The sequence below is a fragment of the Charadrius vociferus genome, unplaced genomic scaffold, assembly GCF_000708025.1.
Source record: "Charadrius vociferus isolate BGI_N301 unplaced genomic scaffold, ASM70802v2 scaffold839, whole genome shotgun sequence".
Lineage (NCBI taxonomy): Eukaryota > Metazoa > Chordata > Aves > Charadriiformes > Charadriidae > Charadrius > Charadrius vociferus.
In genome coordinates, this window is record NW_009650168.1 from 811503 (window position 1) to 835478 (window position 23976).

Here is a 23976-nt window from a genome sequence, read left to right on the forward strand (position 1 = left end):
AATCCGAAAAAAGTGACATGACAGAAATCTAACAGCTTTTACTTGCTTAACGCTATTAACAACTGGATCCCAGCTGGCCAACCACCTCCACCTTCAATAGATGCTGTATAATTCCATCTGCCCAGAGATTTTCGTGTGCTCCTCAGCCTGCTATGCAAACCCCACAGTGCTAAATGAGGTCAGTCCACCTTCACAGAAGGTTTCAAGCAGCTCTGCTGCGTCCAGTTACTAGGCAAGAAAAGGTTAACTGGCAAGGGTTGCCACAGAGCATTTCTTGGGACAGGTGAGGTTATGGCTTATTCCCCAGCTCCAGGTAGCACCATGCACGTGGAGCAGCTTTGGTGGGTGGCTGCAGAGCTGATCCCTCCCTTGCGACCACGGCAGGAATTGCGGCTGGGCCCCTGCTATTTTCTGGTGAGCTTCAGATGCTGGAAGAGAGCCTGGGGCCAAAAACAGCTGTTGGAAATTACTGCAGCCCTCAGGCTTCCTTAATTTATACCAGGGATCAGCCCCATGGCTGATAGCCCAGGACTGGGTGTGCACAAGGACCTTCTTGCACATGTCTTGCCTTGCACTAAGCTTGCCTTAATTACACAGGAGGATTGGGGTCTTTAGCGGCCAACAACAGCTGTTGGAAATTACTGCAGCCCTCAGGCTTCCTTAATTTATACCAGGGATCAGCCCCATGGCTGATAGCCCAGGACTGGGTGTGCACAAGGACCTTCTTGCACACGTCTTGCCTTGCACTAAGCTTGCCTTAATTACACAGGAGGATTGGGGTCTTTAGCTATCTCAATAGTTTTGCAGAATAAGAATATGCAAAGCTAATGCAAAGTACACGTAACGATCTGTGAACAGCAGGATGCCACGACACTCTGTTGTATTAATTCTGTTACATTTGTATGACTTCAGGCTATTAGTTTTACTACAGAAAAAAAAAAAAAAAACAAACAAAAAAAAGACGTTCTGATTAAAAAGAACATATGCCTTGCCACATTCCCTGCTATATAATATTAGACTCACTGGGGGCGGGGGGGGGAGGGAATTGTAAAGAGTATTTACTGTCTCATCAACAGCTTGTTCTGCTGCAAAAAAGTACAGGTTGCCAGAACCACCAGTAGGTATTTGATCCCTGTGTCATAAACCATAAACAGCACCAAAAAATTACAGAGAGCTTTAACTTGACTTTAATCTTCAATTTAAAGCGTATCCTTAATGTTTCTGCAAGGAATGTGGACTCCACACTCTCAAGAAATATTGAGAGCCTGCCTGGATGTGGAATAAAAAGATTTATTCCCCACCCCAGCTCAAATGCATTACTTGAAGCTGCACATCATTCATTGCTTTCTGCACATTCAATTGGATTTAGAGTTAGCTGTTTGTTACGTGAAATCTGTCCCCACCTTGTGGTGATTTTGCTACAAAGTGAATCCAACCTATGACAACGATTTCATATTTCTATACACTAAATTTTACAAGAAGACAGTCTTCTTTTTAGGGCCTAATCCCCTTATTGCTGAAACGCATAATCAGCCTGTGGTGGAAACAATTTTGCATTCTTCTTGAGAGCCCAGTGCTTCAGAGCTCAGCCCACCCTGCGCTGGGTGCGCAGAGCAGCGACACCCCCAGCTCTTCAGTGCAAAAAGAGACATTTCTACGAGAACTCAGCAAGACCATGACAACAGAATGGACATTTTCAAGTCCACTTTTCATAGGCTGTTGCACAAATAAAGGACACCTGTGGGGTTAAACTTGGGTCCAGTATATAATCAGCCTCCTCTGTCCTCTCGTCTGTGACCTTTGCTGTGTTCAATGCTGTTGGAGAAGACAGGACTTCTGTGACAACAGCTACCCTGTTGCAGCAGTTGGGTACTGATAATTCAGATATTCTGTAACAGGTAGGTGCCCAGATTAGAGAACGCAGTTTTAGTCAATCACAATAAAAAAGGTTAGTAGAAATGGGAAGGACTGCATGGGATGGCTACAGGGATGCTTGGAGGAACAGCAGGTCTATCTGCTGAGATTAAAACAGTTCAGCTCGTTCAGCTGTCCTTTCTCAGCTGCCCATGAGAAAGCAGCTACCCCTTATCAGCACAGGAGGAGAACACCACCAGGGACAACTGGCAAAATACTGGCACCAGAAGAAACATAAACAAATTAACTATAGTTGTACATACTGGTCACAGATGAACAACAATTTGCATTAATCAGATAATGGGGTTCCAGGACAGAGTTTCTCAGAGTCACTATGGGCAAAATAACTAAATGCTGTTGAAACCGAGTTTGGACAATACACAAACACTATTTTATACTATAAAATTATACTGAAAAGTGTCTGTGGGTGAGAAGTGGGCTGTACTCAATAAAGAGCAAACCTGCATTCGCTCAGGGAAGCGAGGTTTCTGACTTTGTGAACTACTCCCTAAGCAACATTCAAAGGAGATAACATTAACGCCATACTAAATAATGAAGCACTAAATAAAAGAGCCATGCCACATCTTATTTTGGCTCACCTTCAGGTCTCCTTTAACTCTGTGTCTACATATCCATTCCCCACTGTGACCGAGTTGGAAATCACATTATGCAGGAATGGATTTCAAGTACTACATATAACTGGATTAAAAAAAAATAAAAATCCTTATGCTGTATATCTTTTCTGAAGTCTCCTTATAGCACATACAGGAAGGTGTACAGCAGAGAAAAATGTGTCAAAAGTGGTCTGGCCTTGAAGAGTTCTGGGGGTCTCAACCTCTAATGACTATTTACCTAGAGGGAGTTGTCTCTTTTTCCACTTCAGTTTATGCAGCACTAATGCGGAATTACAAGCTATTTACTGCACAATCTGTCTCAGAAATCAGTGTATGGATGTACATCCATTCAATGGAAGCTGTTAAAGCTATCTTGCTCCAAATATCTGCATCAGAAGCAACATTTGAAATATAAGGTTTATTGTGTACCACACTAAGGAAAAATCAGTTTTTCAACATATAGTGACACTTTTTTTTTTTTTAAAGAGGTGTTTGTTATTATTACTATTACTATTGTGAGGGTTGAAGTTTGTTTCCAAACAGATTCTTCAAAAAAACTTAGTTCACAGAACATCCTCAAATACTTTAAAAATATATATCAAAAGACTACTTGGAAATTTCATTGCAATATTCAAAAATTAGCTAGTATAATAATCAAATTTAAAATATAGCATGGTTCAGTTGTTTTTCTGTTTCGGCAAAGAAGTAGGTTCTCATTTATATTTTTAGGTTATTAGGATATTATAAAAAATATCACTTCACTATCCTTGCATCACAGCAGTAATTTTCTCTAGTGAACTTCTGCTTTATACTCTAAAACAAACTTGTATTTGGTTTATATTCTCAAGTAAAATCAATGTTCTTCCATCCATTTTGCTGTTTTGAAAGAAGGAAAAAAGAGCAGACAAACATCCCAAATATAGTACTTTGTAGTTATGCAACATTACATTTTGTATATCCTGTAAAATGAATTGAATGATTATACACAAATAAAGCCCTTAGCCTCTTGCAAGTGATGACTTCACTAAAAATCTCATCAAGGTTCTCATTCTCTGCTGTAAAGAAGTGGGAAAGTAAAGAAATCCATCATGCAAAAAGCCACATAAATGTGCAATGCAATGCAAACCTTAGCAGTCAAAAGACAGTTTCCAAGTAACAAGCTAAGAATATTAATATCTACAAGCATGTGTCACCTTGAATCATTTCACTCTCACATATTTTAGTAGCAAACTTATGTCAACATTATGAAGCAATTCTAAAACCTAAACTGCTGTACATACCTTCACTCAAGCAGCCACATCTCCTACTTCATAACTTCGCTATCGTATTTGTGAACTATACAGTGTCTGCTCAGTTGTCACTCTGATTTCTTTCTAGTTTTAGCTTGGATGTCTTGCCATAAACAAGTCCTTGATAAAATAAATCCCACTAAAGGACTATCTAAAACATTCAACCCTGATAGTAAAAATAAAGAAATAACTATTGAAAGGATGGTTTTATATCTTCAGATACAGCTAGGGGCAAAGTGTGTTCATCAGAATTTTGTAAAAAAAAATCTGGATAGCTGCCTGTTGCTTGGATGAAGAACATTCACTGCATACTTGTTCCTCCCACAGACCCCAAGGATGCAAACGGGTACTATGTATATTGTATCATTTTCAACTGTATTCCAACCGAGAGATATGAATAAAATGCTGTTCATTACACAAAGGAAGAAAGAAGGGGGGGAAGGGGCTGGATTAGTTACACAACCCAGAAAGATGAATTTTTACATTATTTTTTCTGAGATAAAGCCTGAAGAGGCACATTTTCCAGGAAAACAGTGTCACGGTGGGAGAAATGGAAGGACCCAGGAAACTCAGTTTGTTTCCATAATGAAAGTTCATATTTAAAGGAGGCAATAAAACATGAACACTGAATTCAAATCCCTGCAAAATTTCATTACATTTGACTTAATTTCCAATCCCCTGTTTAGACTTATATACACACTAGGTAAGGTTCTGAAGGAACAGACGCAGGTAATATTCTGATGCAAATATAATATTCTGATTCTTCTCCATTAGAGGCTAAGACGCAAAGTCCCCTGAAAATGATGGCAGTCTTCCTTTGGGTATGAGTATACTTGCATATGGATCAAGATTATAGGCATCCAATATGGTTTCATTTTTACTTCAGAAAAATCACTCAGTGATATTTCCATCGAAGAGGGATAAAATATATTTATAACATCTTGAAAGTTTTTGGTTCTGAACTTTAATCCCAACTCAACCACAAGTCCTAATTCAGAGTCCTATCTCCATACTTCTTCCTTACCAAGTGATTTTTTTTTTTTCCTCTTGTACGTTATGTAGAGTAAGCTTAGTAACTTTTAATCAGTTACCTTTTTCATTTCCGTTTGCATATTGTGGAGGCTTGTTTTTGTCAATGCTGTTAAAGCTCTGGCTTCTCCGATTTAAATTAGAAGCTCCCTGGACTTTGGTACTGCTGCCTGCAGCTGGCACCCTTGAGGGTCCTGGAAGCCTGTAATGGTATAACCAGAAATTAGTTCATTTTATGTAATGCAACATATAGAGGAGGCAGCACGCTACAATCAGACCAGAATTCAAAACCAACAACTGAAAAAAAGGATTTCAGGTAAGCAACACTGAACAGGAGGATTCAAATTAGTTAGACTCCACAAATGAAAATAAAAGCTTATCCTTACGCACACAAAAGGGAAAAAGATGCTTTCTAGAGTCACAAGACATGTAAGAAGATACTTTGCATTTGCCATTAACATTGCTAAACCAGATTCACCCTAACAAACCATTAAGGGGCAATATCAACTTTTATTTAAATCTGTCACTTTTGAAGAGGCAATGTTACAGAAATTGGTTAGAAAGCACAACAATACACAGTTGAGAAATATTTTGTATCTCTTACTCTAGTAAATGTTTCACAGCTGTGTTTAGCATAAAAGCTGGCTTTTTAGTTATCTTCTTTGGTTATTTTTCAGAGAGCTATTGGCTAAAGCACTTCCCCCTTACTATTTTAAATGAAAAATATCGAAAAAACATATTTTAGCTAGATGCTACAGATGTATGTATACCTTTCAGACAGAAGTATATAATGCAGACTATACAGTTCATTTGTTAGGATTTGCTGCCACCATCTGAACCTTACTGTGTGGCTATACTAAGGAAAAAAATGTAGACTCCGTTGTCCTTGGTATGTGTAAGCCTGCATCTTTTTTCTGTCTGAATCCGTTCTCTGGTGTAAGATTCTTTAATACATGCTTGCTTCAAACTTTCTGCAGCATCTTTGTGGGTACCCCCACTCCTTTCTAGTTTTGTTCTCTGATAGACAAAATGAAATGGTCGAATCAGCAAGAGGCTTTTGCTGTAGGAGAAGAATATCTCTCTTCTGTTTCTCACTTATTGGAACGATATGATGATTTTAATAGTGGCAATACAAATTATACCAGAGTTATCGAATTCTGTTAGTTTCACTATACTACAAAAGAGCAGCAATAGAAGGGAGAAAAAAATCACGTTACAAAGAATTACAAAACATTAGATTTCTTCCAAACTTTTTTTCCGTTCAATATACTGATACAACAGAAATGTTCAAATCGTTTTATTTTCATTAATGAACATATTTAAACAGCTCCGTGTTCTCTTCCTTTACTAATTTAAGCCTCAGAGAGCTAATCCATTAGTTATTTTTATGGCTCATTCTGGCCGCCAGCCTGCCCTGCTAGTCTCTGTGCCGAGCCCAGAGCAGACTGTCTCTGCTCTGCAGCTGTACGCATGCTAACCTTTACCGTGACCCATGAATTCGAGTGATCTTCTGTTCCCTGAAGAACGCACTAAAACAAACTTAAAAATCCATTTGCTCCTTCTCATTACCCTAATTTGACAGGCAGTAAGAGCCCTGAGATCGTTTGTCAAAGGTAATGAAAAAAGCAATGAGAAGGCATGTGCAACACTGGAAACTCATCTGTTCTGTTAAAATATAAAATAGTTCTGCATATATTCTGCATGCCAGAATTCGAGAACTTGCCACGGTAAGCACATTATCCATGAGGTCATTTGCTCTACACACTTTCCAGTTTACCTCATTTGCTGTCTTTTTTAATTGAATTCAGGTTTTAAATTGCTCTTGCAGAATCATGTTAAGCAGCTAAGGAAATGCAAAGAGAATAACAAATAAGGGACAAGTCACATACCTCTGAACAGGCTTCGGAAACACTGCCACAGATTTAAAGTATTAGACAATAAGACTGTTAACCCCGACATGTTGAGTGTGGACAAGACAGGAGCATCAGCAATAAGGAAAACTGAAGACCTATAAATGCAGGTGCAAAGCAACTGGACTGTGGTATAGCTCATTCCAAGCTATCACCAGCAACTCAAATTGCGTTAGTGCGCTATACTGCAAAATGCAATCTTTATTGTAGATTATGCAATTTAGAGTTCATTGTTCTCACCAATGAACTGTACAGCAAAGGTATAATTAATGAACACATTAATTATCCCCCACCAAAAAAAAAAAAAAAAAAAAAGAAGCTAGAAACAAGAGTAAGCTTTAGACCTCAGTTTCTTTCTTCCGCACTCTGGCTTGTAGATTTTAGTGCTCATGGAAGTGAAAAACTGAAAGTATGGATGAAATCTGAAACAGGTCAGCTCCTACACACAGCTCTGTCAAATTCACTGTCAAAACAAAGCATCTCATTCTTGGGGACTGTGTGCAGGCTACTCTTGACGGAGCAGAAGTCTTGGAAACAGTTCTTTTTTTCTGCTCTACTTTGCTTCTGCGTGAACTTGGCTCTGTGAACTCAGCTTCTCAGGTGGATTTGTTACACATGCGAAACATCTAGGGGGAATTGGGATGGACTCCCAAACTTCTTTTCACTCATGACTAAAGTAAGGATTTGAGCCAGAGAGTAGAGAGCACTAAAATCACCAACTAATCCTTCACATCCAATATTTTACATGCAGGATACAAAGATGCAGGATACTTAACAACCAGGAATATTACTAATATACAGTACAAATCAGCTCCTTCCAGTCCATACAAGGCTTTCCCCATGGCAAAGCTCATTGTTGCGAAGCTTGCACGCATAACATAAACACACATTGTTTAATGTCTGCGTATGTCCAAAGGATAAAATATCAATGGGCATATACTTGCTTGAGTATCACTAACAAGCAATAAATTAGAGATATTTAACTGACCTAGAAGTCTTTTTTTGACTGGTTGCAATTCCACTGTGATTAGATTGAGTTGCATATCTGGCTGTGAGACTGTATGAGAAGAAACAGAGAAATTGAATTAAAGAATTTCTTTGAACATGTATAGAAAGAACACACTTACCAGCAAACTATGAGTTAATGAATGCAAATTGAACATGGATAGAAAACACAAATTAACTGGCGAAAATATGAAATAATGCAAACATACAGATTTTTTATGAGCAATGCAATGCACAGATTATGAAATAATGAATATTGTTATAAATCATCTTATTTGCTAGAAATTATCTTAGGAATAGACAACATGGGCAAATTTCCACAGTGACTGAATTACTGAAGTCTAGCTCAATTCACACAGAGTGCACCTCAAAACTTTCTGCCTTTTGGGGTTTTTTTATGCACGAAAAGTACTAAGAAAAACATACAGCTACTAGTTTCTCCAGCAACCTGACTGGGTTCACAGTCTGGCAGTTAGGAATGAATTTGCTATACCAGACCCAACGTGGATTCAGAAAAATTCCTGCTAAAGAAAGATGACCCTCCTGACACTAGAGCTATATGGAAGAAGTATCCCATCATAATTTTCATTACTGTTACAGCAGCGCAGGTCATGTATGTGATGCATCACCCAGGCAATGAATCAGAGGCTTCATTAGGAAAGCCCTGACATGTGCTTAGACTCACTGTTAAATTCCATAGGAAAATGCTCCTTCATCTGTTAAGACATCTGAGTAGTGTTTCTGCAACAGAAGATACGCTATGCCACAGGGCTAAAAACTATATGTTCCTTTTGACACCCAACAATGTGTCATTTCTAAACAGCAAATGTATGCCTCTATTCTTTTAGACATTTGCATAGGGGATATGTCAAATGTAGAGCCAAGGTAAGGTCTCTTGCCAGGTAATTTCAGTTACTATAAACAGGTGCATCCTCTGGGTTCCACACAGCCTAAGGATATAGACAGGTGCCTAAGCCAGGTGCACTCGCAAAATCAAATTCCTTGCATTATTAAGGAAGTGACAGAGAGCTGAGTAAGCAGAAACTCTGATAGTCACAGATTGCTTTTGCTTCTTACAGTTCTGCATCTTCCAGCAGTTCTTCTCAGTAGGAGCAGAAACCACAGTGCTCTAGTCCCAGCGTTATAGACTGGCAGCACTTACAAGAAACACCTGGAGGTACTGAGTCTACCAGAAAAGTGTTAAGCAATTTCTGCTCATTCACTGGAGCAAATAGCCTGAGTACAGAGCAGATGGGAGAAGCCCTAGAGGAAGAAAGGTCTTCCCACACTGGTACAGAAGTCCTGAAGAGGGCGAGGGGAAGGCACAAACCAAGGGACAACGTGAGACTTGAATGGGATGGGTGATTGTTGTTACTTTACCAAATTAAACCCCAGTAAAGGGTTCAGTATTGCCTCTGTGCCTGCCAGTTACATCTGGCAAGTGTGCACGTGATGAATACAAAAAAAAAAGGAGAGTACTTCAGTCTTAGGAGGACAAAAAGGAATCATTCTACATATAAAAGCAGCATTCAATTCTCTGACATACATCTTCACAGTAATGCTGACAAAGTGGTTTTTTTATACGACCATAACTTCTGTGGGAATTACAATAAATTATAATAGTATCATAATAATCGCGGTTTATATATTTTTATCTAATTAATCATTAGTATATTGAATTATATTTCACTTACAGCTATCTTTCTTAATATTCTCTGGATTTATGATGCAAATATGACATGGGTTGTTTTGCAGAAATCGCTAAATTTGTGCCTGGCATAATAGCCCATCTTTTGATGAAATCTTCCACCTGTGGTTTTGTCAAAATATTTAAAATGAAGGAATCTGGAAATGGTTAGCTGGTTATCTGCCTTGACTAAACTAAGAAGTTTGTGAGAAAAATGGTATGTCAAATAGAACCTTAGTGCATTTATGTTGTAAAAGGTAAAATGAGACATAGTACAATCAACGTGGACAGTGAACTGGAAAAACAGAGTGAATAGGATGAATTGCTGTAGTGTATTGTAGATTTTCTATCTCAAACCACACAATTCCAAAGTAACTGGAAAGATCAAATAACTTAACCTCAGTGATGTTACCAAGTTGTTGATAAGCTACCCCACAGACAGACAGCACCTTTTTTTTTTTCTTTTTCTTTGTAATAGCAATAAATACTTGAAGCACCTATCTGGAAATGCTTTCTAGAATGCTTTCCTTCTATGCCTGTTACTTGGGACTCCAACCACTCGCATATTCATGAAACGCCAGCCTGCAGACTGCTTTCAAACTTTCCAGACAGGTTTGAAAGGCATTGATGGATGTCTCAACGTCAGTAAAGCTTCATTTCCACTGTGACTGGGTAAACTTCTTTTCCAAAGTAATGTGACGAATGAAAGGGAAAAAGAGAACTTCAACAGCTCATAAACCAGGTGCATCAAGTTCCTAATGACCGCAGGTTTTCTTCTCAATTAGCACTGGAAGTGCTGGACCCATTAAAGCTTTGCACGGTCGCCTGTTTCCCAACCACTGGCCCCACTATTACAGATGTGAACTGCAACACAGTTGCAGACCAGCCTTTAGTCTAGCCACTCTTCCAAAGGTATAAACAAATATTTACCTGCTGCCCTCTATCCTACCAGATAATTGTCTGTGGGTAACATCTGGCAGTCAGGAAAATAAACCTGCTTTACTTAAAACAGTTATTTTTTTATGCTTGCAGTTCCACACAAAGGTATAATAAACACGTGCCAGCAATAAAGCACCAAATGCATATTAACAAGCCAGACAGTACAAATTTAACGCTACAGCATTTAGGACAAGGAAAGACTTATTTGTCAGAGGGCCGTAAAGGGGGATTTTCAAAGTCTCTGGTTCTCCGCTATCTGCTCCCAAGACCCTTTCCACTGCTGTAATACCCCTACCAGCAGTCTTCCCTGACGTGGTGACAGCTTCAGCTCCTCAGAGGAGCCACAGCAGTGGCCTGGAAAGCCCAACCACAGTGCATTGGTAGGAAGGGGACATTCAGACTACAGAGGAGACCAACGCTGACCGCAGAGCCTGTAGGAAACCCTGCTGCTCCTGGAGCTACAGTCCAGCATTCCAGACCTGGGGGCAATAGCAGCACTGGACCTGGGCCAGGACCAAGCATCATGCTTAGCTCTTCTCTTCCACCTAATGTGTAGGGGAAGAGAAGGCAGGTGCTCCTGGTTAAGCAAATCCTGGTCAAAACAGGTAAGATGGCACACACGCATCTGATCCCAAATCCTCAGAAATTGTCTAGACTCTGCAAACTGGCTTCCAGGTAGAAATCAAGTCCCAATATTTCCTCTCACAAACCAGGGAAACACTAGTCAACACAGCAGATACGAAATGGTGACAGTAGGTAACTTATGTTGCTGGTCCCTTCATTAAATGCTGTGAGAAAATGGAATAAACATCCTGAGACTGCACAGAAAGGCAGTTCAGCACAGAGGGAGCTGGGGTAGTATTGAGAAGGAAGGTCCAGAGATGTTAGAGATCATCCTGACCATGAGATGCTGATGGGGAACACCACAGCTGTCCTACAGCCATGCTGGTTGCAGGAACCAGGACTCTGCACTGCACCACGTGGCCGTGCAGCACCGTCAGTCGTGCTGAGGAGCTATGCACCGTGTTCCACCGGAACGGGGAACTGATGGAGGGTGTGCAGATGCAGGCAGGATAAAAGGGTTAAGAAATGGTCCTAAAAGGTGTAGGGGAACCTAGGAAGTCATTATAACCTACAGTACTAAAGGCACTTAAATGCCCTCCCACTGAAAGTGAAATAAAATATTCAACTGAAATGGGCAAAGAAGAACAAAGAAGATAAAGAGGGCAGGCAAAGTGATGGCTCCACACTGGACTAAACTGCCAGAAATTCTGTCCTGCTGCTATACAAATATCAAGAAAGAAGCAGATCCTTGGAAGTGTGCATACTATACAAAGCGGAAGGATGGAGCTCCTATAAACCTGGATACAGAGCATGAGTCAAGCTGAAAATATTTAAACTTCCTTCTTCAAAAAGTAACCCAGGCAGATTCACCCTGAATATCATCTACTTTTTATTAACAGTCTTTTGAAAGATCTAAAGGACCATGTACCTCACACTGTCATTTTCCTATAATGTTCAGAGTCACATGGTGGTTCTAAAATGCCAGCTATGTGATCTGTTAAGAGTAGACAAAAGTGAAAGGGGTTTGTAGTATGTAATCAAAGCCTTTCTACCTTGCTGTCATACTTGAATTTTAATATGCTGTTGATCTTATAAAGTGCATTTATATTGCTAGGGTGACTGCACTCCAGAACTATTCGAGACTTTTCTATTAGAATGATTCCCTGACAAAAAAAACCCAACCCAAACCAAACCAAACCAAACAAAAAAAAAACCACAACAAAAAACCAAACCCTAGATTAAAAGGAAGGAATCTTGAATGGAAAATTTTCCCCAGAAGATCTTGATTGTGCTGTACACAACTTTTATTTATTTATTTGTTTGTTTGTTTGTTTGCTTAACAAACTGCTTGGCTGCATACTTCTCATCAGCCTGCCTGGCCAAAAGCATGAGAGATAATATTCTAAGATTCACCTGACTCCAAATCCCAAGACTACCTGGAGAGATGTCACAGGAAACAAAAGTTTCCAGGCTCCTCACCACACCAGTCTGGGCAGCTAAAATATCTCTGATTCCTCAAATGGACAGTCTAGGAAGACTGAGGAGAAAACCAAAAAACCTGAATTTTCCAATGAGCAGTATTTTTCAAACATTCCTTTTGCCTTTTTAGCCCAGTCCTGGTGAATTAATATATACTTATATCTATGTATATGTATCTAGCTATTTACATATATATATAAAAAGTTATTTAATTATATATAAATGTTACATATGTATGCACATTTAAAATATATCTATATTTTATATGTGTATATTATATATGTATATCTCTAACACAGCAACACATATTTATTTTTTCATTCACAAGAGGAAATGTCTATGGCTCATGCAGTTCTAGCTCATACCATGTCATCTGTTCTATATTAGGTGGACATTTCTCCTTTCCGCTCTTTGAACTTCTGGCATCTTATACAAGAAGTCTGTCTCCAACTGATTCAGGCTCGGAGGTAGAAGTAAAATTGTGTTTTCAATGTTTTCCTGTTGTTCACAGTTCATAAACCAAAACTCAGTTTCGCATCAACGATTATGTTCTTGCAGAGCACAGTGACTTGGAAAAAGAACAAATTGTCCACCACAGTGACCATACTTTTCCCACCCTGGTCCCAGTATTAGTACTATAGATATTTTGTGGAATTTAATGAAAGAATATATGAAATCACAACCTTAAAGAAACAAAAAGGATATCAACTAAGTAATAAATGTGCTACTTTGCTACTGTGCTTAACCTGACCTGTAACTCACCTAAAGTAATGCAAACAATATTTTAAAAAGCATTAATTTTTCTGTACAAATCGGCCAAGTGGATAACAGCGTGCTGCCAGAACTAGGACTATGCCCTTAGGGACCAATCTTACCCTTTTGTGACCTTATCTCTGTACCATTTATGATCTTGCACTAGAACAAAATTAAATTATATCAGATGATCTGCATAGTGATGCATGCTGATATTCTGCTTCACCATTTGATAGAATGTAACTGCAACAAAGTTTTCTCCTGGAGGGAATGAAAAAGGGGGTGCCAGAAAGCCTGAGGCTGTCACTTTTTCAAATCTACACTCATTGTCTTTGAACCCTTTCATAGTTTTCCAGAAAATCCACATTCATCAACATACCAAAATATCCTAAAGTATAGTTGGGATTTCTATAAACCTGCATCAGTCAACCAATTAACACATAGTTAATGCTGTTCTTATTTAAGGTATTGAAGTACATTTGTGAGCATTTTGTTGGGTGTCCCCATTGACTCTAAAATAGTAAAGAACTACAATATACAAAGAAATTACAAAACTTTCTACCAACATTTTAGGTATGTTCCCATAAGCATTTTCAAAAAAGCAGATCAAAACCCCCAAACATATATAAGTGATTTTCCTAAGCTGCTAATTTAGCTCTTGTAAGTGTGATGAATTTTAAGTATAACAAAAGCTCATTTTTTCCCTTTTATTTTAATCCATTTTCTATGGGCACGAATTGTCTTAAACAGCACTTCCTGTGCTTCTTTGGAAGGGTATGTATTTGTTTGGGGTTTTTTTTTGTCAATGAAAAGAAGTCATCTCCATAGCAGCTGCAAAGTATAGTTATTTCATTAACTCATACCAGCAAAACAACAATATGTAGAATATCACACTTGTTGCACAGTCTGTGAAAATATTAAGAGGTTAAAGTTGAAAAAAAGGACTGACAGTAACAAAGAAAGTAGCAGTAAAACATAAGACTATGATTTAAATGAATGCAAGAATGCAAGGAAAAGACTGAGTCATACATTGCTATCAAGGGATCTATCAAGGAATAAATAGGAATAAGGAATGAACATTTTGCTTCAGAATAGGTAAGAAAATTAATCATAGGACAAAAGAAAGAATGAAGATCACAATAGTTCATTATGGCTGCCATTGAACTTTACATTTATTTAAGTTATATTTGCCATATACACAAAATTATAGGCAACCTCAAACATTTGCAAGAATTAAATAGATGGAAGACCTGTGAAAGGAAAAAGTGCTTGGACACAATTTCAGCAGAACTAATTTTCAGAGAATGAGAAGAATTAATGAATCTGTATGGAGAGTGCGAATGGAAAGAGCAACATAGAATGCCTGAAGAGAAAATAACTACATTGTAAAGGGTCTGTTCCTTTAAAAGGAAATATATAAGAAGTTAGATTAAAATGCTGCAAGGATGAATGGATCACTTCCCACTAAATTCCACATGATCTGGTTTAGCAACAGTGAAAATTTTGGCCAAATTGCATCAAAACTGAAGTATAAGAAGTAATGAGTGGCAAAGGAGAATCAATCTTGTATTTTCTATCTAGTAGGTGCTATATTATAGCTATAGAAAAGACCATTTGTTTTAGAAACAGAAAGTCTATTTTAACACCCACCCACCCACCCCTTTTTTTTTTTTTCCTTATTTTAAGCTTAAGAAATATTATTAGATATTGTCTTATCTTAGAGAGCATGGGCTAGAGGGAAAAAGTATGTGAAAAATACATCCTTGATATTGCATTGTTTTGCCTTTTTGGTGTGAAGGTTTTTAGAAAGGTTAGTCATTTGCCATCATCAAACAGTGGTGGTATAACTTTTGTGTATGGTTATTTCTAAGTCTCTCAAATGAAACAGGAGTATGTATTAAGAAACTTCAAACAGTGCTGATGCATTTTTGCATGCTGTTTCAAAATATAGCCATTAAGGTGAATTTTAGGGAAAAATTGAAAATAATTGCTAATGAAACTGTGGCAGTAATATTAATATGTAGGGGGCTATGAAAGTGTATTTTTTACAATGTTCTGTCAATATATCATAGCTGTAGCCTAGAAAACTCCTGAAACTGCAGCAATTCCCAGCATGTAATGACAGTTATATCAAATGCACAAATTACTTTCATACCTATGTGAGGTAAACAAGTGGCACATGCATCACTTTTCCTGGTGACCTATACAATGCTTATCACAGGAACAGACCTCTTCTCTAATTTATGCAACTCATCATTATTAAATGTCATCTATTTGCTTAGGTACACAGTTAACTGATTTAATTGGTACTCAGAGATACTCTATAGTTTAGTTACTTGTACTTCAGGACAATGAAGGTGAGAGAACTTCTTGAATTTCCTTTTGTTGGGAACTGTGAGGACTGTAATGATTGTGTCTTTGAGGAGCACAACAAAATGGGGCCAAAGCTGATTTTCAAGATAGAAAGATAGCTCAGTTAAAGTAAAATTAAATCCCTAAGGTCCATTTGAAGGTCAGCTGCTGCAGATCCTGGTGCAATTACATTAAGCAACTCATTCTGCATTATCTCTCAGATGCATACAAATACATCAGATTAGGCTAATAGTAATTTGTTCGCTTAGACCCCTACTAGAGAACGGAGAACAGAAAGAAGAAATAAACCTTTTCCTAATTTTTCTTCTTTGCAGTCATTAAATAATGATTCTGTAGTGTGAAAAGCAGGAACTATGTACCTGTTTCCCTTCCCTTCCTCCAACCAAGTGACTAACAGTGGCAACAGCTAAGGATGGCGAAGAGACTTGGTTCATGGCTTTCCTTTCCATTAACCAAGGAAGATGCACATCTGTGCACACATTCCATTTTTTAGCCTATGTCAGTTCAACGCACTTGGTGCACGCTGTTAAGGTCATATTTTTAAGCCTTGAGAACACTGAAACAGAGGCCTTTTTCTAAATAGAGAGTGGTGTAACCAAGATTCGCATATGGATTGCCAGTACTCTGGCATGGATCTATTTAAATTCATAATCATAACCACTACATTTGCAGTACTGTATTTCACACAGAACAAGCTGTGTGTCCAACATGCTTCATTTTTTTTCCCTAGTACTTCTGAGCAGGAGGCAACATGAAACCCAGTTCATTGCAGTTGTTATGTATGCAACTGCCTGTAGAAATCAGCTACCTAACTTTGTTTATGCGCCTAGGAAAACCAGGGTGCTCTTTTAATATAACAAATTTAACAAAATCCATCTGGACCTCAAGCTGTGCTCATCATTCCTGTACGTGATAAAATAGTTTGTCCGTCTCGGGGAATTTTGCTGACAGCTTACTGAAACCAGTTGCTGCCTAATCCATAAATGAGACAGAACTTCTTTCATCCACATGTGTTTTCTCTTAGTATCTGGGTGGTTGAAAGATCATCACTGCAGAAAGTTTAGATGTATTGCTGTGATAATGGAATCCACTAGCAAAGCAAAGCATAAAAATATAATGTAACCATTGTTGTCATCTATCTGTACTGACAGATATAAATAAGGCCACCAGCACTCTATTTTTTTAACTAAATCTCAAAGCAGCAACAAAGCCATAACTGAAGAGTGAAGGGCCTACCTCAGATTTTGAAGTATTCAATTCCCACAGTTAGTCATACAAGAATATAGGAAATTTTAGGATAAAAAGAAACCAGAAATCACGTCTAAACCCATTCTCTCCCTTAGGTTCCCATTTATTATTTACTATAGATTTTTCCACTGATCATTGAAATAATTTTAAGAGTTTTTATACCTGGTGGTACAAAATTATAATCTTCCATAAATAAAGCATATTTTTTTTGCAATGAAATTTCACTTACCATAAATCAACTTCCTCTGTTCTTTCTACATTTACTTTGAAATGTTGCTGTTGGCCCTAAGATTAGATAGGCCAATGATACTCTTTCACATGCAGAATCTCGCTTCTTTTCTGCGTGCACAATTTTCACAGTTCTGAGATTGGTTATGGACAGATTACATGGGATTAGGAATTTTAAGTATTGCCACACTGATCAACTTTAGATAACTTTGTGAGGAGCCTGCCATAGAAAATTCATTAACATCCTATGCAAACTTTACACTAAGGGGAGAGAAATCAGTTTAATTACATTCCTGATCTATGTCGTCTCCTGTAGGAGTCACTGGTTACCTTGTCATCCAAGGAGAAGTAGCCTCCTGGATTAGTCTCCTGAATTCCTCATTTCTGCACAAACATAATCCGGTCAGTCTCATAATATTCTGATTATAGCCTTCTCCTGAGGCTTCTGTTTGTTTACCATATCAAAACAAGCTGGCTATGAAAGCTCTGGAGTCCTAATAACATTTTTTCTGCCTGTTTCAGCTTTTGTTGACAAAGGGCCTAAACACTGTCTCACTGAAGTCGATACTAGAGTAATTTGGCTTCAGTGGCATGTGGGACAGGCTCAGACCCAGTAATGATCACAGGGGGACTCAGACACCATAACCTGGAAATCAGAATGACAGTACCATCGTTGTCATCATCATCATCATCATCAGAACCATTCTCTTAAATTTGGAGAGTAAGACACTAGCCCTGTACATACAAAGACAAAACTTCTTTTGTCTTCATCAGGGCCTGGGTGTTACCACTTCTGCATCCTGACCATCTTCCATGTGACTTCTCAGAGGTATTTCCCTCTCCCATGTATAACCTGCATTTTTCTCTCTGAAACAGTGGAGAGCATCACCTTTTCATACTTGTTTAATAAAGCACACACAACAGCTTTTTACCTCCCAGAAAATCAAGCTGAAATTAAGCAATAAGCTTACTACACTTTAGCTGGAAGATAACTTTTCTGATGCAATAATCGAACCTGAAGTAACTGCAAATATTAAGACATAGTTTCAAAGACTTAAATTACAGCACGACATGCGATTGCTTACTGAACATTTTAAAAAAGTATAAAGTCTATAAAAAGCATCCACCTTTTTTGGTGTATATGTTTTAGTTTTGCTTACATGTCTGCACACATACAAATACATACATACCAAACACACTTAAATGCATACAGTGCCTCAAAATGACAGCTATATTTCTTAGTCATCTAACACAGTAGAAATATGTGAGTCTTCAAGTAAAATAAAATACCCCTTGGTATAAGAAGATAATTTGCACAAACTCCTTAAATATTTACTCAATTTAGGTTTACAAGAATTTTGCCATTACTGAATAAAATTGAATGTGCCATTTGGGTGTTCACTACTATATCCATTTCCTGGCTTCTGCCATAACAAGGTGATTTTCCTTGTTCCTCTGAAAACCTGAAAGAACTATTTCTAGGTAATAGAGGACCACAGACCAATTTAATAGACAATAATCTCTGTTATATGCATTTGCCAAATAATTTTTCCAACATACACACCATGAGTAATTGGCTGCCTTAAGGTTTCTACATGCCAACCCTTTTCACAGTATAAAATGTTAGAAAACAGAAAGCATTAAGAATTTTACAAAGTTATTCAGAACTGCAGCAGGCTAATAGAGGCATAGCTGCATGATAAATGTGTAATAATAAATTGCCTTAAAGATTAACATCCACTATGAAAGGATAAAATAGCTCATTTTATCACCACTACTTTAGAAAAAAAAGTAAAATTACTCTATTATTGATAGTAGCTAGATTATCATTAGAGTTGATTATTTCACATGGAAAAAGTAAAGAATGTGACATTATTACAGACCTTAGATGTTATGCCTTCAATACTCTTTCTTGAATGAAAGAGGAAGGTTTAAGTGTCTGCATTAAATTACTTTTTTGCCAAAAATACCTAAAGGTCTCAAGTGTCCCATGGAGCAGCCATATGAATTTCTTAGGACCTTCTAAATCCTGAACTCCTGCCCTGTAAATCAGTCAGTCACGTTGGTTCCTTCTCTAATTAATGCCGAGACACAGTTGCCATCAAAGCAGTCATATCATCAAAATCATTCTTGGGAGTCATGTAGGTTACCTGTCCACATTTCAGACAGCAAAAGGTAAGCAAGATGCATCCCATCAAAGGCATCTTCTCTTTTTCAATTTCATATTTTGGCTTCTTTCTAAACAGAAGCTTTTGTTTACTTATTAACAGCTTAAAACTAAAAAGCTGTTTGGCAAATCATTTTGATTTATTTTCCAAAATATTTGCTTTGATGGGAAAAAAAAATAATTAAATTAAATTACTGCTATTAAAAGAAGGGTTGCTAAGTCTACCCCAGAGAGTTCATATCAATGTATACTGTATATGCCCATCTATTTGTGAAAAATCTGTTTTTCAAACATAGTCATTTCTCCTAGAAAGGGACATATTGTTTAATGCTAATTTCCTAATATTACTTCAAAACAGTGCCAAATGAAAAAAACAATTAGTATTTTAAAAATCTATATTTCTGTTTGTTTCTAAGTCCTGGAGCTCCTTGTTTTGCTAGCAGCTCAGAATACTATAAGTATTTATAGCAGAAGATAGAAATCTTTTATAAAGAATAAAGCTTTTAGAAGTAGGGACCTTTTTTTATTCTTAAAGGCTTTACTGAAAAATATATGGATAGAAAAAATTGTATTCTCTCAGACAGTACAGAAGTTTATGGTGACAAACATTGAACCTCTGTATACATGAAAGCAAACAGAAAAAAAATTCTTTCTTTCTGTTTACAGATAGGAAATAAGAAAAATGGTATCAGTCTCAGTGTAATATTTTTTTACAAAGAAATATTTTGCAGCTAAAACATAGATATGAATAGAAATTCAATCAAAGAATGAAATTATTTTAGACTCCTGGCATCAAAGTAGAAAATCTATAGCACACTGATGGAAGTAGAAATTTTGTTAAACCAGACGTAGATGTCATTTTATGAAGGCAGCAATGCCAAGGTTCTGGACATGGAATGATTACCTTTTCTCCTAATGAAGTGTATCTAAACATAGTAAAGCAGAAGAGGAGAAAAAGGTGCTGAAGGACCATGAGATCTTGTGGAATTATAATGAAAAGAAAGCTTTATAAGAAATTCATCCGCTCCTTGCCTTCCATTCCTGAGCAGACAAAGGCCTAGTGTGCAATTGCTGTCTTCCAAATAGTAAACAACTGCTTTGCTCCAAGGGTTTTTTTGGACAAAAAGAATTCCTTGCAATAGTGGTGATGTATTAAGGAACATGGTCACTATTTTTTATTACAAATTCACCATCGGTAAAGTAGAAAAGCAGGAAATGTTTCCGTTCTTTTACTAAATTATAAACGAAAAAGAATAACCAAAAGTATTTACATGAAGCTGGCTAAGCCCTTAATTCCACCGATTAAAGCAGCAAACACTTGTAGACCTACATTCAAAATGCCTTCCTTATGATAGGAAAAACATTTGATTTCTGAATAACAACATGTTATTGTCTCTTATGCAGTATTAAACATCCTTCAGAAAGAAAATTCAACTTCAGAAAACGTTGACAGTGGTCTTATTCTTCTAGGAACACATCATAACTCCCTAGATTACATGTTAATAGTAAACTTCACAGAGAAAGCATTCAAAGACATTAATTTCCAGTAGCAGAGAAAAAAAATGCATTTCACATTGTGATACCCAAGGCAAATGCAAGTGCACCTTAATTTTTGTATCAAATGAGGTAACTAAAATGCCATCAGCAACATTTTCCTATAAACATATTTCTACAACATTCCTAGTTGCAAGACAAAGATTTCTGTTGGGCTGAAGTGTGAAAAGTTTTCTCAGCTGAAGAAGAAATATGTTTATTATAAACATGAAAGTGTAATTTAGATATGAATGGACTCAAGAACAAAAATGTCATTATTGTAGTCTGATACTTTTAATCCATCCTAGATCATTGACTTATCACATTCTAGACATACAATTATTCAGTAAGTATGCAAAAAAATTTAAACAAGCAAATAAGAAATCAAACAGGTATTAAACCCAACACAGCAATACATAAAGCTCTTCATTAAACTCCATTTTACATAGTCCTACACGTAAATGGCTTTTTTTAAACTTCCTTAGAAAAGTATACATTGCTAATACTCTTTCCATTTAAATAGATATTTGTGTTTAAAATGGATTCTTTTGTCATGGCCAGTAAGAAACTCTCTTCTCAAAATATGTTTTAAGCTTCAGTCTGAAAACAATGTAATTCAGCAATTAAGGACTCTGCTGAGCGCTTTGCTTTCCTAAAACTAAATCATAAACTGACCACTTAAAAAGAACCAGATTAAGGCCATTTCTTCTCCCTTTCAAAAAACATTCGAGTAGAATTAGGCACTCAAAACCAGAATGTGTGGGGATGAAAAGAGTTTTTAACAAACAAAAGTAGTAATTGTGCCTTTTCCCCATGTATTTTTCTAATCATTTGAAATTGCTCATTTAGATATGCAACTGGGTATGTGAGGAAAACATGAAAATAACCTGTATACCAACCTCAGGGTGTGCTAACAGCCTCTTAATGTGCAAAGGACAGTAGAATCAGTAATAAAGTGAAAGAACGCTTTAAAATGAATTCAAAACGGATCTAAATTTCATTGGGAATGTTCTCTGTTCTCACTCTAGCTTTACTCCCAAGATATGCAAGCTTAATACCAAACACACATTTGAAGATACTGTTTTCATATATCCACTGCAAAAATAGCTAAAAAAAGAAGCCAGTCTTTTAAGTCTTTTGCAAGTAACCTATTTTTGTTCTGCAAAAACTTGCATTTTTTGAACGGACAAATAAAAAGCCTTTACACCTGAGAAAATTAACTTTTTAACCTACCTCGACTGCATATCTTGGTGCGTTTTGGACTGGCTGATTTCAGTTGGAGGTGAAGGGACTTGCTGTTGCAGCTCCACCAAAGACTGGTAGTACTGTTGCTGATGATGTTGCTGCTGTTTGTACCGAGACAAACTGAAAAACAGCCCTAAAATGGCTTTCAAATTTCCATTCCTTATTTCTATTTTAAAAAAGAGACAAAGATAAAGAAGTGAAAACACTGTGGTTTTAGACTTCAGTTTTGTAACAGCTTTGTACTAAAACATCTCTGTACGTACCTATGGCTATACATGCTCATGCCTTATATCTCTTCATTTGTCTCTAATATCAGGGCCATGTTAGGTATCATTGATACTTTATTGTTTGTTATAATCTTTGCTTACTTATGTGTCATTATTGCAATAAACACATATCTCCATAATGTCCTCATGATGAGTCAAGCGTGCGTGGTCATAAAGAAGAGTACACCAAACCTTAAATAACATACATAATCTGAACTGAATACTCCTGCCTCAACACAGTAAGCAGAGGGGCATTCAGAAAAATCTGAATTCTTTCTGGCCTTTAGTGCACATCCTTTCTACCTCATGGCTCGAAATTGCTCTTCTTGCTTTTGGGGTAAATTCTGTGCACACTGGGAATAAACAGTGACTTCTAGAAAAATTGGGAAGAGGAGATGGTAACAGTCTTGTGGGTGAGTACATATCCATTCACGTAAATTTGCAAGGAATAGGAGAGAAGGAAATTAATGGAAAATACTTATTAAAAGATGTGACCATAAGGCTCATGATTACATCGTTGAACTTTCGAACTGCATGATTTTCTGGCTTTCTATTTTACAATGATATTACTGATTAATGAAGACTTCAAAACTACAGCTTTCACATGAGGCTAAAACAGGTACCCATATGAAATTCTGGTGAGCCACAGTAGCATCCTCATGTCTCCCATTCCTTTCTTAGTCTTTCCCCAGCCTGAGATGAAGGTTTTGAAAGGATAATGTTATTCTTTGCTCATAAAGGATCTCTGTGTCAAAAAAAGAAGCCTCAGGAGGCTTTAATGAAATTATCTGCAGCAGTTAGGTCTGTCTGTTCATAACCTCATTATTAATTTTCTTTGGCACTGAACTTCTTGTGAAAGGTTTTCATTAGTCTATAGCCTTGTAACCTAACATGCAATGCTGCAATCTTTCTGCCTTCCCTCAAATCAAAATACTGAGCTGTATGTGCTACACAGCTTTCTTAGGTATTTTTTTTAAAGCAGAATTTATAGAAAATGACTGTTATATTCATGTCCTTTAAACCATATTAATTTTCTTTCAATAGGATTAGGTGAAATGTTACTATATACACAAACAGGTCAGCAAACACTGAAGCTTTTATGCTCTCAACCTGTTCTTCAAAAGCAAACACAATCCTGGACACTGGAATATACTTTGGAAAAGGGAAATTTGTTTTAAGTATCCATACTTTCTCATCTTCCCTATGAGGATGCTGCAGGATTTTTGATTGCCCATGAGACCACCAGAGATATGCAGAACTCTCCCAGAATTAGAAAGCTTTTTAAGCAACAATGACTTTTGCAGTCATGTTGGTTTCAAGGAAGATCATTATCAAGGAACACGGAAAACTTATATTTAAAATTATCTTATAAGAACCTCAACAAAATCACATAACTACTCATCTTTACGCTGCTCTGATTCTGAACGATTTTCTGTATGTGATAGTGTTTTATTTATTCTTATGATTTTTCATTACATAATGCTCAGAAAAAGAACCCTTTGTTAAATCCCACTCATTATTTCTTATCTTGCAAATTTGCTCTTTTTGTGTTAAACTATATTTTTTAGTATTTCTAAAGAAGAATTTTATTAGTTTTTAACTTTTTTTTTCTTTCCTACTTTTAAACGAGTTAAAGTTGGAAGATTTCTCTTAAACATAAGAAATTCAGAAACTTCTAATATGTACTAAATACTTTCAAGGAAGAGGAGGGGAGTGTTTTTCTTTGTAGCAAC

General features: G+C 37.1%; 1 protein-coding gene across 1 annotated transcript in view; it reads right to left on the reverse strand.

Annotated features, from left to right (window-relative positions):
• NAV3 (neuron navigator 3) overlaps positions 1–23976 on the reverse strand; it is a gene marked incomplete at its 5' end in the record, with an annotated part of 193789 nt that overhangs the window by 139768 nt on the left and 30045 nt on the right. Inside the window, 3 exons of the mRNA XM_009892466.1 lie at positions 4909–5048; positions 7745–7813; positions 21966–22143. Coding sequence (XP_009890768.1) covers positions 4909–5048; positions 7745–7813; positions 21966–22143 — 387 coding nt within the window. The remainder of the gene's footprint in view (positions 1–4908; positions 5049–7744; positions 7814–21965; positions 22144–23976) is intronic.